Source organism: Papaver somniferum, chromosome 3 (assembly GCF_003573695.1).
Source record: "Papaver somniferum cultivar HN1 chromosome 3, ASM357369v1, whole genome shotgun sequence".
In the NCBI taxonomy this organism is placed as follows: Eukaryota; Viridiplantae; Streptophyta; class Magnoliopsida; order Ranunculales; family Papaveraceae; genus Papaver; species Papaver somniferum.
Genome location: NC_039360.1, coordinates 33,445,700 through 33,461,392, shown reverse-complemented (window position 1 = coordinate 33,461,392; position 15,693 = coordinate 33,445,700). Strand labels below are relative to the sequence as shown.

General features: G+C 38.0%; 1 protein-coding gene and 1 pseudogene across 1 annotated transcript; one reads left to right on the top strand and one right to left on the bottom strand.

The window, feature by feature from the left end:
- LOC113359267 overlaps positions 1-15,693 on the top strand; it is a 72,546-nt pseudogene that overhangs the window by 36,152 nt on the left and 20,701 nt on the right.
- Positions 162-1,037, bottom strand: LOC113355791 (60S ribosomal protein L32-1-like). The gene is made up of 3 exons (XM_026598739.1): positions 949-1,037; positions 453-662; positions 162-320 (listed from the first exon to the last, which is right to left on the bottom strand). The coding sequence occupies exons 1-3, from the start codon at positions 1,035-1,037 to the stop codon at positions 191-193; spliced, it is 429 nt and encodes a 142-aa protein (XP_026454524.1). The 3' UTR covers positions 162-190.

Genomic DNA, 15,693 nt, shown 5'->3' with positions numbered 1-15,693 from the left:
GATAAATTATACAAAAACCAGCAAGTACTCAAAACAAGCTAGGACCCAACTACCAACTCAGATATCATGAGAACAAAATGAAGCAAATGAACAATAGCTCCTTAAACTGAACAAAAATGGAGTTCCTTTATCCTTCTAAACAGAATTTGAGAAGTTTGTAAGCAACCCTTCAAAACTATCCTCTCTACTTCTACTCATCCTCCTGGCTACGTAACCTGGCTTGTCCGTTGGAAACAACAACATCCAGCGGTGCTGCGCGTTCAACAATTTCCTTCCTTTTCCTGGTGGAAACATTCTGTGCGATTTCAGCACAGTATGTCCTGATAAGATCATCACAGATACAAAAAGTGAATATATTTATAACACCACGAATAGAAATGGTGAAAAGGTATTGTCGATCCTATCTCAGTTACCCTTTAAGCAAGAAAGAGATGAGAAAGAAATTTGTTTACCTGTTGTGCATCATCAACAATTCCACTTCTTTAACATTGTGCACCACAAATTTCTTGAAGCCATTGGGAAGGTAATGACGGGTCTTTTTGTCCGAACCGTTACCAATATTGGGCATCAAAGTGACACCCTTGAACTTTCGCCTCACACGAGAATCAATACCCTTGGGCCTTCTCCAGCTTTCCTGCAAAACATATAAGCATTCAACGTCACTACATCGAACAGAAACCGCTACCAGATACAATTTGTAACCAATCAGAGACCTAGCCAAGGAATATAACTATGAACATCACCACCTACTTCCAGCGAAAAAAGATCAACTGTTACAAGGATTAAGGTTCATGGTCTCCATATGGGAGACTACTCAGGCACAAGTGGAACACCAGTTAGTTGGAACCAGTGATTACCACATAATAAACAAATAGAATATACTTAATGGAGAAAAGCAATTGCAACACCAAAATCGTAAGCTGAAGAACATAAGATCGTAAACCATACCCCAACTCTGTGGTATCGATCACTGTGGGCCTCTTGAACTTCTTGACCCTCTTCTTAATAATCTTCTTGGTAAGCAGAAGAACAGCCATGGCTCCTACAATCAACAGTTACAATTAGGGTTGAAGTGCAAAAAGAAAAACCAATAACTCATATTCATACACAGTTTGAAACCACCAAAATTAACCTTCCACCTGTAAAGTTACTTGTTTTAAGTTTCATTCATGACAAGTTAACACGACTAATCTCTCTATAAAGTTTGAAGTATTGTCAGAGAACCTTATACTAATCCTGGCTTGAAGGAGAACATAAACTCAGTCCCACTTCGTATACCTACCATTTTAAATATAATTTATGCAACATAACCGAAGCCTAAAATTAGAATCACAGTTTTCATTTAAACAAGCATATATACTGAAATGTTGACCCTAAAAGTCAAAGCAAGAACAAATGTTACGGATTAAATATCAGCTACCTTGACAGGAATCAATCAGGATCTAAGTACACAGTAAAATTAAAATAAAAATCAAGAACAACAAAACTAAATAACGCATTCATGATTTGTGATGATGAATCAATTAAAAACATTAACAAATCAAGCTCGAATCACTAACTAGTCGGAGGTTTAACGATTCCGCCTTCAGAAAAAAGAAAAAGAAAAAAGCTCTCTATTCAGCCCTCAGCTAACCCCATATATATAGTCTGAAATTAGGGTTCCATTGTTTCTTATAAATTTGAAATGGGCTTGGGTAAGAGAATCCAACAGTGATGGATTTGGTACATGGGCCTGTTCTGCCTCACGTAATTGTAAGAACGATTTTTTGGAATGATTTCTGGGGACCATGATTTTTTTGGGGACCATGGTTTTATTTTGGGTAAAGACATTAGAAGTAATTCTGAGTCACTCCATATCTAGTCATTTATTTAATACCTAATCTACCCTCTTAATTAATTTAGGTTATGATTAGTGAAATGATTTAGTTAAAAACAAATAGTGAGATTAAATTAAAATATGGGTTTATTATTAGTTGAGTAGAATTATTGTGAGAGTAGAGTCAGAGAAGATGAAGAAGAAAAACATGGAAAATAAAAAAAAATCCAATTCACCCCCTTTGAGTATTCAAGTGATGAAAACTCATCTGATTCTTCATCTCCATCCTCTCCTAGTGTACGATCGGAATCTCGCACAGAAGAATATGCTTGCGAAATTATTAACAACACATCGCGAAGACATCGCAGGATGATTTCAGAAACGACATAACAGATGACATCATCTTAAACGTGAGAAAAGTATGATGATCGTGCGAAATTTAGGATGTTTGCGGAGTTAACATTTGTAAGTTTGCGAAAATACCCAAGCCAGATCCGAAATTAGGGGAAATGTTAGTTGTACCCCACCATATATGAGTTGTCATCCATTATGTAAATACCTATATAAAGATAAAGGCAAGAGAGAGAAAAGAGGATAATCAAAAATAAAAAGGAGAGAGACACTTTAGGGAGGACACATTTGTAGAGAGAGAGCAAAATTTGTATTATTATCTTCTTCTTCATTCTTCAACCAAGAGCTTCAAATACTCATTAATGGAGTCTCAATTGTAATCCATATGTAATTACAAGCAATTATAGTGAAGATCCCTAACCCCATGGATGTAGATCACATTGATCGAACCACGTAAATCTTGTGTCTTATTTTCTATTTTCATTATCTTTATCTTTATTTTCATATCAAATAAGTTTAGATCTAGAAATCATAGTCATGATAATACAAGGGGTGTGTTGTAGGATTTCCTACAACTACATTTTTGGCGCTAGAAACAGGGAGGAGTAAAGGATTTATCCCTCCTGTAGCTTGTTGGTTCAAAAAGTTTCCATGAAGATTAGCTAATGTTCATATTTTTCTAGATCCACAAATTTTAAGTTCAAAAATGGAAATTTCATGGAAGAAATCACACTTTCAGGGAGTAAACATCATCAACAATTCAAAGACATGAAATGAGTGAGAGAAAAAATTAGTTGTTGTGGTGAAATTTAAGGAAAAAATGGAAGTTTCAGTGGAATATTTTCATGTTCAGGAGAAAGCAAGAGACATTTTGTGAAGAAACAAAGGAAAGACGAAGATAATGATAAGAGTCAGAAGTTGTGATTTCTGTCACAAACAAAAATTCGCACAGATGGTTCAAGGCTGAGCGAACAATAAATAGGTCACGGGTTCGAATTCGCAGAGACACATATTTTCATTTTCTTCTCATTTGCAGGGAGAATAAAAGAATGAGGAAAAAAGTTATGCGTTAATTAGCAGAGAGGTTCTTGCACAATTTGTCTAGAGAGCAGTATATGCGTTCGTGGTCGCAAGTTCGAATTCGCTTGCGAACATAGTTTTTTTCTTTTTTACAGAGAGCGAAAAAATGATAATTTCGCAATATTGTTTCATTATTTCGCAAACAAGATGCAGCACAATTAGTCATCTGCGAAGTTAATGAGTTCATGGTCGTGTGATCAAGTCCCAACACATGCGTATTTTTTCGCACAAATATTTCTTTGATTATTTCGCACAGAAGAGAGTTGATGATAATTTCGCAGAGATATTTCGCAAAGAAGAAGCTTGTACAGTTGGTCAGGAGGCATGAATGCAAGCAGCAGGTCGCGGGATCAATTCTTGCTTATCGCATGTTTATTTTTGTTACGCGAAATTTATACAGGATTGTCTCTCACACAATTGGAATTTGATTACTTCGCAAGAACTTTGAGTATTTCGAAAGAGAGGCTTAGCACAGTTGGTATGGTGTAAGAATATGCAAGTAGCAGGTCCCGGGTTCAATTCTTGCCTCTCGCATCTATTTTTGCTAAGCGACATTTATACTTCATGCAACGTATTTTTCGTGCGAGATTGAAAACAACAGCGAATCACATAAAAGCTAAGTACCACTTTCCTTGAACATTTTACTTTTACAGAAAATAAAAGATTTTTGATTTGATTTAAAAAAGGCGATATAATCACAGAATTACAAAAATTTCAGAATTACAAAGATTCCACAATTACAAAAGAAACCGAGAAAAATCTCGCACAGATCAATTAATATATTTCTCTTGAAAATTTGTTTTGTTTCAAATGAGAATGATATCTAACATGGAGAGTAGTATGAGGAAAAATAAGACCTTCCATCAACAGGCTAGTAAGACCTTCCATCAACAGGCTGCATAAGACCTCATTAGGATCATTTCCATGAAAGATGTTTATCGGATGAGACGAAACAAGTTATACAAAGGAAATCAAATCAAAGAAAAATGATTTGAACTTGCAATTAAATGAAAATTTTTGATAAAAGAAATATTTAATACTAATCTAAATTTTTATTTTCATTACAGCACAACATGAGGCAGAGAACGTGGGGTAATAATTTCGCAATACTTCTTATTCGCAATCAAGGACGGATACTTCTTATACTTCTCAAAGGATACTTCATACTTCTTATATATTTCGAGGATTGAGTACTTCTTATACCTCTTCAAGGATACTTCATACTTCGCATACTTCAAGAAATGATACTTCTTATTTACTTCGCAACGCTCCGGAACTTTATAAAAGAATAGAGGCAAGTACGTACTTTTCAAGTCCAATATTCTTTCGCTAGTTCCTCCAACAACTACTACTACAAAGTGGATTTTTCCTTAAAGATCGCTCTTCAAGCAATATTCAAGAAAAAAGAGGCAAGATGTAGGATCAAAATCTCGCACAGAAGAATATGCTTGCGAAATTATTAACAACACATCGCGAAGACATCGCAGGATGATTTCAGAAACGACATAACAGATGACATCAGCTTAAACGTGAGAAAAGTATGATGATCGTGCAAAATTTAGGATGTTTGCGAAGTTAACATTTGTAAGTTTGCGAAAATACCGCAAGCCAGACCCGAAATTAAGGGAAATGTTAGTTGTACCCCACCATATATGAGCTGTCATCCATTATGTAAATACCTATATAAAGAGAAAGGCAAGAGAGAGAAAATAGGATAATCAAAAAGAAAAAGGAGAGATACACTTTAGGGAGGACACATTTGTAAAGAGAGAGAGAGCATAATTTGTATTATTATCTTCTTCTTCCTTCTTCAACCAAGAGCTCCAAATAGTCATTAATGGAGTCTCAATTGTAATCCATATGTAATTACAAACAATTATAGTGAAGATCCCTAACCCCGTGGATGTAGATCACATTGATCGAACCACGTAAATCTTGTGTCTTATTTTATATTTTCATTATCTTTATCTTTATTTTCATATCAAATAAGTTTAGATCTAGAAATCATAGTCATGATAATACAAGGGGCGTGTTGTAGGATTTCCTGCTACTACACCTAGAATATTTGTTAATCTTCAAAATGATCCGGATTTGTCTTATTACTTAGATGGTGATTGTATTCTTCCCCAAAATGAAACTCAAGATGAAAATGATGGATTTTATCAACCACAACGGGAGGAAGAGTATTTGGGTGAACAGGTATGATCCAAACTCAGATAATGTATGTTGAATTGGTAAAAACTTTCCCAAAAATGTAAGTTTTTGAACTGGATTTTGCACAGTTCGGTTACAGTATATGAAGAACATGTAACTGAACTGTTCTGAAGGTGTAGTTCGGTTTCCTTGTGAGATGAATAAGTAACCGGACTCATTTGAAGATGTAGTTCGATTACTTTATCCAAACACGCAGGTTACCGAACTCCATATTAATGGAAGTTCTGAGATGCAGTGTTATGTTCGTTTGGTTCGCAACTAACCGAACTTTACGTAAAAATAAAGTTTAACTATGTGTATACAGTTCGGTTGGTTCGCAAACTGCATGTACCAACTATCTAACCGAACTATGTTTAATAAGTTCGGTTGTTTTGCAAACTTGAACCTAACAACATAACCAATCGAACTTAACAAACATAAAAAAGCTGAAGTTCCAGTGTCTAGTTCGGTTATCTACATAAAATACAAAATAACCGAACTTTGTTCCTTTTGTTAGTTCGGTTGTTGCGATAAAATTCACATGTTACCGAACTTTGTTCCTTTTATTTGTTCGGTTTTCCCGATAAAATTATTATGTGACCGAACTTATTTGTGATTGCATTGATGTTGTTACATTTCTTGTAGATGGAATCCCAACCTATACCAATGCATGATCAACCTTCTCCGATTGGTATGTTGTTCGAAGATACATCTACTCACTATGCGGATGAGTTGGTATTTAACTTACATATTGATACGAATAATTGGGCTAGAGAACATGCCAAGAGAGTCAACTGCGTCTTGGTTTTGAATGGAAAAGAAAGAAACACTCGTTTTGAAATGGTTTGTGAGATAAGTGGAGATCCGGGTGTTAGACACGAGAGGAAGGGTTTTGAGTATAAAGGAAATACGACGAGGAAGAACACAACGTGCTCAAAGAAAATCAAATGTCCGTTCAAGCTAGTATTTAGCAAGAGCAAATTAATGAAAAAATGGTTTCTAGCTATGGATAAGATGGTAGGTCGTCATAACCACCCTCGATCGGATGATATTGAAGGGCATGCAATGGTCGCAAGGCTCACTCCTCGAGAAATGGAAAAAATAGCCGAGTATAGGAAATTGTGTATTCCACCTTCTACAATGCTTCTCTTATTAAAGCAAGATAACTCGGGTAACGTATCATCTTTGTACACCATTTACAATGCAATTGAGACAATTAAAAGGAATGAATGGAAGGATAGAAAAGTAATGCAACAATTATTTTTTTTTTTGCTCAAGATAAAGGCTATGCGGTTCAAAAGAAGGTAGGTCCGGAAGAAGAAATAACTCATCTCTTCATTGCCCATCCGAAGAGTGTTCAATTGGCTCAATCATTCCATGAAGTTCTTATAATGAATTGCACTTACAAGACAAACAAATACGAGATGCCATTGTTGAACATTGTTGGTCGTACATCGACGAAGTCACCGTTTGCCGTTGCTTTTTGTTTTCTAAAGGACGATCAAGAACCAAGTTACACTTGGGAGCTACAAAAAGTGAAGGCGATCTACCGAGATGATGAGATCCCCGCGGTTATCGTGACGGACAATGACGTAGCATTGATGAACGCAATAGAGAAAATCTTCCCATTAGCACATAATATGCTTTGTACATTTCATATATGGTGCAATGTGATGAATAGGTGCAAGCCTCAACTTTGTCCACCTAAGAGGAAAGGATTGGAAGAGATTAGTAAGCTACCGGAAGATGAACAAGCGGATGCAAAAGAGGAATTCGATAAACAATACGCCATAAATCACGCTATATGGGTTGCCTTCTCCGGGGAATGAGAGACATTGACTTGGTATCTCACCAAAGAAGAGTATTATCTAAATCTTGTCGAATTTAGAGAACATTGATCTAGCCCCAAATATCCGGAGGATATAATAACGTATGTGGTGGATCAATGGTTGGAACCGCACAAAGAGCGCTTCGTTTATGCTTTTACCAACAACTATAAACACTTTGGGAATCAAGCGACAAGTTTGGTAGAATCGGCTCACCACATGTTGAAGAAAAATCTCTTTTGATGTGTCGATAATTTTGTGTTGTGTTTAACGCAATGGAGAGTTTCTTCAAACGCGATATTGAGAGAATTAAAGAGAAGTTCCAAAAAATCCGCATCATGAAGTACACAAAGATTGTAGACAAAGATGGTAACATCAAGAAAATGGCGGACCTTCGGTTGTTTAAGGGACTCCACTATAATGTTTCACATGCTTGCATCAATAGGTTAATGGTTGAGGTGAATTTTATTGACATAAGGGGAACCAAGCCGGACGAGGTGTGTGTTTGCAACATGATGAAGTCTATGGGACTCCCTTGTCGCCACATGATAGCTAAGTATGAACATGGTTGTAGATGGGGAAAAACGATTTGCTGGTTTTTAAGGAATTGAAGAGACGACCGTACGGAGGAGACTCCTCGAACCGAGCGAAGTGTTAAACCTCATACAGATGCACCGCTGCAAAGGGGGTGCTTTAGATTCGAGAGATCAATCTTTAGTACTCTGGCCTAAATCAAGACAATGACCGTTCAAGAGTAAATTCGGTCACAAGAGAGGATGGGTTGATCTGTTAGGAGGGAAGCTGAGAAATGTGTGGAATTAATGGTAATCAAATATTGTGGGTGTGTGAATTCCGAATACGATAAGCTCTGAGTGATTGAAATTGCTCAATTGAGAGTAGTTGGTCAATTGATGAGTTGATGATATCGTGTTGTCGATGAGACGTGAGATTGATGATACTGATGATGCTGATGATTTAATCATGATTCACGGACTTATTTATATTGTTGGAATTTTAGACACCATGATTCCATGAAGTGTGACAGCTGATGGAATCAAGGAGTGGGGAAGTGGAGACCGTGTTTAAAACCAGTTGCTCAACGTGTGGAGACTTGGTCGATTTTCCACCCATTACCTCGTGAATTCCTTCAATTGATTGCACGACTTCCTCACATTCCATCGCGTGTTTGAACACACGTGTCGTAGACCGCCAGACCAAAACCCTAAGTGATATCCCCCCAAGTGACACGATTGACGTCTCGTGGTTTGTTAGTCAATTAAGACTTCGTGGTTTGATGGGACGATGAGTCCATGTAGTTTTTGAGTGTCGAACATGATGTTTTGAAACTCATGAATTGAACATGCCATGAGACAGAGGTATAATTCTTACGATGAAGTGAGCAAGTGTTGCTCATTCGGTGGATCGTTGAATATTGATTGTTGAACCAATATTCCTTGGTTTGAGAAAATATTTATCATCTGAGCAAGTGTTGCTCATGTGATGAATTGTTGAATATTTGATCGTCTGAGCATGTGTTGCTCATCTGATGGATTATTGGCAGCGTACCAAAAAATATTAATTAGAATACTGGTCGTTGAACCGAGCACAATTAATAAAATTAATTACCATGAGGCCATCGTAAAATTATTAAGGTTGGAATCTGGAATGATGATACTTGGATTCAGAAACCCTAATTTGATCCATTGATGATCAATTCATGGTTCGTCAGAAGTTTAACCATGGGATGAAGGAGGGAGCGATTACATGGGACCGTGGATCAACCATGTAGTGTCCATATGCTCACGTGAGAAAATATGAAGAACTCCTGAAGAGTTGAAGATTTGTTGGTGAAAGAATGATTAAATGCTGGTTTAATCATTTATTCGAAAACGCTCGTCTGAGCCTTAGGTGAGAAAACCTAATTAATTATGACGAGGCGAGGGACCGACCATGGAGTCATGAAACCGGCCCTGGGTTGTCACGTGACCGCCTGACGATCACTTCATGAAAATCCAAAGTGTTTGGAAGAGTTTTGGACCTAATACGAGCAATTGTGCAAATTAGGTCAAACTGTGAAAATTGATGGGACCGGCTTCCGTGAGCCAAAGAGCCAATCTTGGTCGGTCAAGATAGCGTGCTCGTGTCCCCAAGGCGTCCGCGTCTCAGTCCTGAGAATTTTGATATTTTTTGGCGTGCAATTGAACATCCATTCGAGAAAATATGCCAAAATTAGGGTTTCGACGAAACTGAGGAAAACACCATGAGATGATGAAAAATAATTATAAAATAAGGAATAAGGAGGCGTGGGACCGCCGTGGTCAAGGCATGGTCGGCCGGTCGTGACCATGGTCCCATGGTGCCTTTTCCTTAATTTTATAATATTTTGATGATTTTATGAAAAATTCATGAATTTTGAGAATTTTGAAGAATTTAGGGTGTTTCCATGAATTGAAGGAGTTTTCATGAGTTCAGGGAAGCAAAAAATATTAAAATAATAAAAACGATGGTGTGTGGGACCGTGGGAGGCATGGCCGGCTGGCTTGGGCCCAGTCCCACGAATTTCCCTAATTTTTGTGCATTTTTTATGTATTTTTGATGAATTGAGAGAATTTTTCCTAATTTGAGAGAAATACCATGAAATCAAGGAATTTGATGAATTCAAGGAAAACTAATAATAAAATAATAAAACAAAGGTGCGTGTGGGACCGGCTAGGGCATGGCCGGCCAGCCAAGGCTTGGTCACACAAGTTTTCATGATTTATTTTATTTTATTATTATTTTATGATTTGTGAAAAAATACCATGAAATCAATGAGTTTTTTCATAAAATTAGAGAAATAATAATAATAATAATAATAATAATAATAATAAGGAACCGTGCGGTGTGGGGCCGGCTGGGACCAAGGCATGGCCGGTTGGCCAATGGTCACGCCCCACACTCCTTTCCTTAATTTTATATTATTTTTCATGGATTTATGGAAGTACCATGAAACCGAGGAGTTTCCTCGGGACGAAGGAGATTTGATGAAATGAGAGAATTTTCATCAAATCATGGAAAATAATAAAAATGCATTAAAAATATAAAACTTGCATGGGATTGACCACGACACGGTCGGTTGGTCGTGTGTTCGTGCTCCCAGCACTCTGGTCAATATTTTTAATTATTTATTATTTTCTTCTCTATTTTGCATAGGTTTATCGTTTCGTTGTATTTTTGAAATACTCGTTCGTGCGGTGACTGTTAGTGTATCGTCGTTGAATACACCTTCACCATTTGAATCGGGGCTTACTTAGAGGTAGCTCAGACGCCCGGTTGTTGATTATTTATTACTAATTGTGGAATCCAGTGGAGAATAATTCACAAAACTGAGTAATAAGATGTTTATTATTAATTCATAGGATCAGCCGAGGATTCAACTACGAATTCAGAATAATAAAGTGAGCATTACCGTTCCATGGGATCGTAGATTCGACCACAGAATCGGAGTAATTAAGATTTATCTATTACCATTTATGAGACCAGTTGTGGATTCGATCATGAAATCGGAGTAATGAGATAATATAGTTATTGCTATTCTATGAGATCAAGCCGTGGATTCGATCATAGAATCAGAATAATTGTTATTTCCATTCCATGGGACCAGTGGTGGATTCGACCATGGAATAAGAGCGATTGTAATTAGGAATAATTAACTTTGTGGCTCTATACTAGCAGAGCAAGTTGTCTAGGAGCATTAATTATCCTGATACGATCTTGTCGGTAAGTCATATCCTTTATATAATCATGGTAAACTCATTGTTTGTTCCTGAAGACGTTATCGCTCTATACTAGCATAGCAAGCTGTCTAGGAGCCGTCCGTATCGTGATACTATATAGAAATAATCACTGAAAGTATTCAGTATACATGAGATATGTCGTTGTCCAGTCGTGAGACTACATATCCACATGTACTCTGAGAGATGGTACTCTCCGTTGAGAATTCGATGAGAGACTCATGTCTCGATACTCACGTCTGATTGCTGAATCATAGCTTCGTATAATTATGAGTTTACGAATTTAGCCTTTGTCGAAAATCCACCATCTACATTAAGTCCCCTGCTTACTGAGGAAAGCTGTGTTCCTCAGTCAGCATTAAATGGTGATTTTCCGGTCATAAATAATAATACCAGTAATTGAACTTAGTCGTAAGTTGAGACATTACCGGATTTAGAGAGAACCACGACTTGATGAAGTCTTCAATGTCATAATTGGAGCGTCGTTTGATGAGCATAAATTGGTGTTGAACCGTTGGTTCGGACGACGATTCCGTGGTCGGTAAGGATTCACGGGTCGGGCCCAATAAGGAAATCCTTAGAAAATCAGGTTTTGGAAATAAAATTGATATAAAAGGGATTAATCCTTTTTTTAATTTTTTTTTCACGACCAGCTCTCCATCATCTCTGCACCTTCACGCCAGCAAGATAAGATTCCCGCCGCCGTCGGCCAATTTCCGGCTGCGCTCCCAAGTACGTTTTTTTTTTTTTTGCTGATGTTTATGATCTTCATGAGTTGTTCATGCTTTGATCATGATGAAGTTATATACATATGTGTATATTAGTGTGAGTTTTATGAAAAACCCTCGTTTTTTGAAAACGTATGTTCGTTCGATCGTTAGTTTTGAAAGCTAACTATAATCCCTGATTTAGGAGAGATTTTTTTTTAATATGAACCTAGGTCCAGTGATAAAACGTAGTGTATGAGATTTCATGTATACCATGGTTTCATCATGAAAGAAGTGAATTTTCATGAAATTGGAAAAATCCTTCGTTTTAAAGACAAATAATGATGACACGAAGGAAAATATGTATGATGAACTTGTGTCCAGTGATAAAATTTTGCTTATGAGCTTTCATGTAAATACAAAACTTTATCATATGTATGAGATGTGAGCTTTCACAATATTTTTGAAATAAACTTTCGTTTTAAAGACAAATAACGACGATACGAAGGAAAAATAATTTTTTTTAATATATGCAGCCGCGACATATATTGTGTAAAATATGACGGTATATTTTATTTGCATGAATTAGATAAAATTCTTGAGAATTTATGTAAGCAATGTTGCATTAATTGTTGTTTTTACGAAAAATCAGAAACGTGGGTTTTGAGGAACCTTCAAAGATAGACAATATATTTATGATGAAATATTTTATTGTTGTAAACTTCATAGGTCAGTTTTGTGTAATAAAGTTTCGTTCGTTTTTTGCAGTTTTCGAAGAGACGAACGATTTTGAGGTGTTAACTCTAGCATTACTATCACAGTTGTTAGTGGAAGTATAAAAGGTAAGAGTTAAGAGTTACCATTTTTTCCTGATGTTGGTTTGTTTACATAGTAGTAATCTTTGATCTTCCGGTTCCAAAAAATGTCGACCAACAATAACAACAATTACGATTACTGGTATTCCTCTTCTTCATATGGCTCTTCTGATGAGGATTCCGACGCTCCTTTAGCGAAATCAAAGGCTAGGGTTACCCAAGAAGGGGAGAAGCCTAATGTTCCTTTGGGTGAGCGAAGAGTCTCTTTTGCTGAACTCGAAAAGAAAAGAGCTGAAGACAAAAAGGAGGATGCCCGTCAACGTGAAAAAGATCGCACCCGGCGTAAGAGACAGAGGGTTGAGGAGAAGCTTCAATTCTTGGATGGGGTGCCTTTTGATTCTGATGCTGATGCTTCCGAAGGAGAGATCACATGGGAACCATCAGAGCGTTACATTAAGCCTGATCGATATGAAAGAGAGCATCGGAGGAGGATGAAGAAAATTGAAGCTGAAGCTGCAGCAGAAGATAATTCGGATTCAGATGATGATGTTATCTTCCGTCCACCGGACTTCACCAATGATCCTGACAGTGACTCTGAAGAAGATGATTCCGAGAAGGACAGTGACGATGAAGCTGACAATTCGGATGAGTCCGACGAGTAGTTTTACTTCCATCTTCTTGTAGATGGTAGAGCATTCCCATTTTTAGTCTTCATAGTGGATATCTTTCTTTTGACTGTTTAAACGACTTTAATTCAATTAGACTTTTCTTTTGAATGATGAACATTTTGTTAACGTCGATTTCTTCTAATCCATGACATGGACCAATGTCCATATATCCAAATTCATTATGACTTGTCGATTTTCATGAGAAGTAACATAACACGGCTGAGAATTCATGACGTGTACAAGGCCGCGTGGCCTATCCTTTGGCCCGTGATGTTCAGTCCCCAGTGTGTTATTTTCCTCCGTCTTTGGTATCGATCTTTGAAGCCTAGGGTTTCAGTGAAACTCGTAACTGAGTTGACTATGACTATCGCCTGATATATATATCTTCAAGACTCCAAATCTATGATCCACGCAAATATTTCTTCCATTCCTGAGTCAGTTTCATCGTGCAGAGAAGTTTTGATCCTACCCTTGCCGTCATGTCGAGCAATAGCATTTCTTCTCAAGATGATCTTCAGTCGAAGCGTGAAATAGCAACGTCTATCTCAGTAAGTTGTACACTTCTTCTTCTTCTCCTTTCTTGTCTCTTTCAATCGAGATTGTTGATCACAAGAGAATGATTTGTCGTAGGACTGTAAGAAGAATGCTACTCCTCATAATGCAAGGCCTAAGCGGACTGTTAGAGCTCGCCCGGTATGGATCGGCTCGTGCTGAAGCTGGATCGTCTGTAAGTAAACCTATGACTCTTGAGATTGTACTGAGTCCCGGGATTAACACTCCTTCGTTTCATCGTAGGCGGATGTCCGTGTCGTCGTCGATGCTAGACGAAGAAAGAGTGGAAAGTCCGTGACCGTGGTTGAGGTTGAGGAAAGCAGTAACCAGGCATGTGAAGATTCTGTAGGATCCGTGGAGACCGGAGACGGTGTCCATGCTCGTGAATACCCAACCGCTGGACTTTTATTCGAAGCCCATTGATTAATACCTTCCCAGACAATGAAATGGTCGGCGGATTCGTGATTCCCAAATGTCATGCGTCTCTGTACACCAAGATTGGAAGAAGTATGGTCACATTGCCACCACAGAAGTGTGGAAAGGTTTTCTTCCAACCCTTTTAACCACGGTAGCGGGGTATTGCCGATCATCGAGGAAATGAATCAGATGCACTTGCGAGACGTCAAAAACCATGAACTGCACCATGGGATGAAATGATCTCGAATTGTGAGATATTGCGATTCAATGTAAGCTGGCTCCGTCGTCGTCTTGAGATAATCAAGGTTCATAAGGCGCAGAGGCTGCTGATGCAATTTCCATGAATGCAGCTTTACTGGATGAGGAGAGGATACTGGCTCTGGAGTCAGCAAGGGTTGAGAAAGCGGTCGAAGACTTGAAGGCAAAGACCAAGATTTTTCAGAAGAAGCTTGACGAGGCTTCTTACAGGGATTATCCGTTGCTGGATGGTTTGCTCTGAGTGAGCATTTGTGGTTGTTGTTTTTTGAGTAAATCTGAGTTTCTAGTTAGGTGAAACAGTTGATCATGGTATGAACGAATTTTGCTCATTTATGAAATGTTTAATGAACAAAGGAGCATTCGCATGCTCTTTGGAGGAATGAAATTACATTTTTGAAAATGCTTGAAATGATGAAGAGGTAGTTTGTTTCATGGATCAGGCATAATAAGCTTTGAGCCATTTGCCATTGATGATGTTTCCTTCCTTTCCTCCATTGATTGCTAAAATTTTGTAGTATCCGCTAGACACTGCTTTGATAACAACATATGGCCCTTCCCATTTAGGAGAGAACTTAGGAGCGGACATGTCTTGTTGAATGTGCTTTGCCGTCTTTAATACCAAATCTCCTACTTGAAATGTTCGAGGTCTTACCATTTTGTTGTAGGCTCTGGAGATCCTCTGTTTGTAAGCTTCCACATATTTTTCCACCTTGGTTCTCCTTGATTCCAGCATATCTAGCTCAGCGATTCTTGATCTGGAGATTTCGGCCTCATCCCATTGTACACCACTGGATGCTGCAATCCTGGCTGAGGGAACTTTGATTTCTGCTGGAAGTATGGCGTCGGCTCCATAGACAAGGGAATATGGCGAAGTACCGATCGAGCTCCTTGGTGCAGTTCTGTAAGCCCATAGAGCCATGAGTAATTGCTCATGCCATGATCGAGGATTGTCATGAATCGTCCGACTGATAATCCTGACCAAAGTCTTGTTGGTACTTTCTGCTTGACCATTTCCTTGTGGATAGTAAGGTGTGGAGAAGATTTGTTTGATCCCATATTTATTGAGCAGCTTCTCAACATCTTGATTGGCAAAAGGAGTTCCATCTGTGATGATATGCTTAGGAACTCCGAATCTGCATATTATGTGTTCTTTGATGTAGGCGGCAATCGTAACTCCAGTGGTGCTTCGAAGAGGAATAGCTTCGACCCATTTGGTGAAGTACTCTGTCGTAGTGAT

Coding starts and splice junctions, on each gene's coding strand:
- LOC113355791 (XM_026598739.1), bottom strand. CDS start 1,037: ATGGCTGTTCTTCTGCTTACCAAGAAGATTATTAAGAAGAGGGTCAAG. Junction 663..948: donor ATCGATACCACAGAGTTGGG/GTATGGTTTACG, acceptor TGTTCGATGTAG/TGACGTTGAATGCTTATATG. Junction 321..452: donor TTGTTGATGATGCACAACAG/GTAAACAAATTT, acceptor TGATCTTATCAG/GACATACTGTGCTGAAATCG.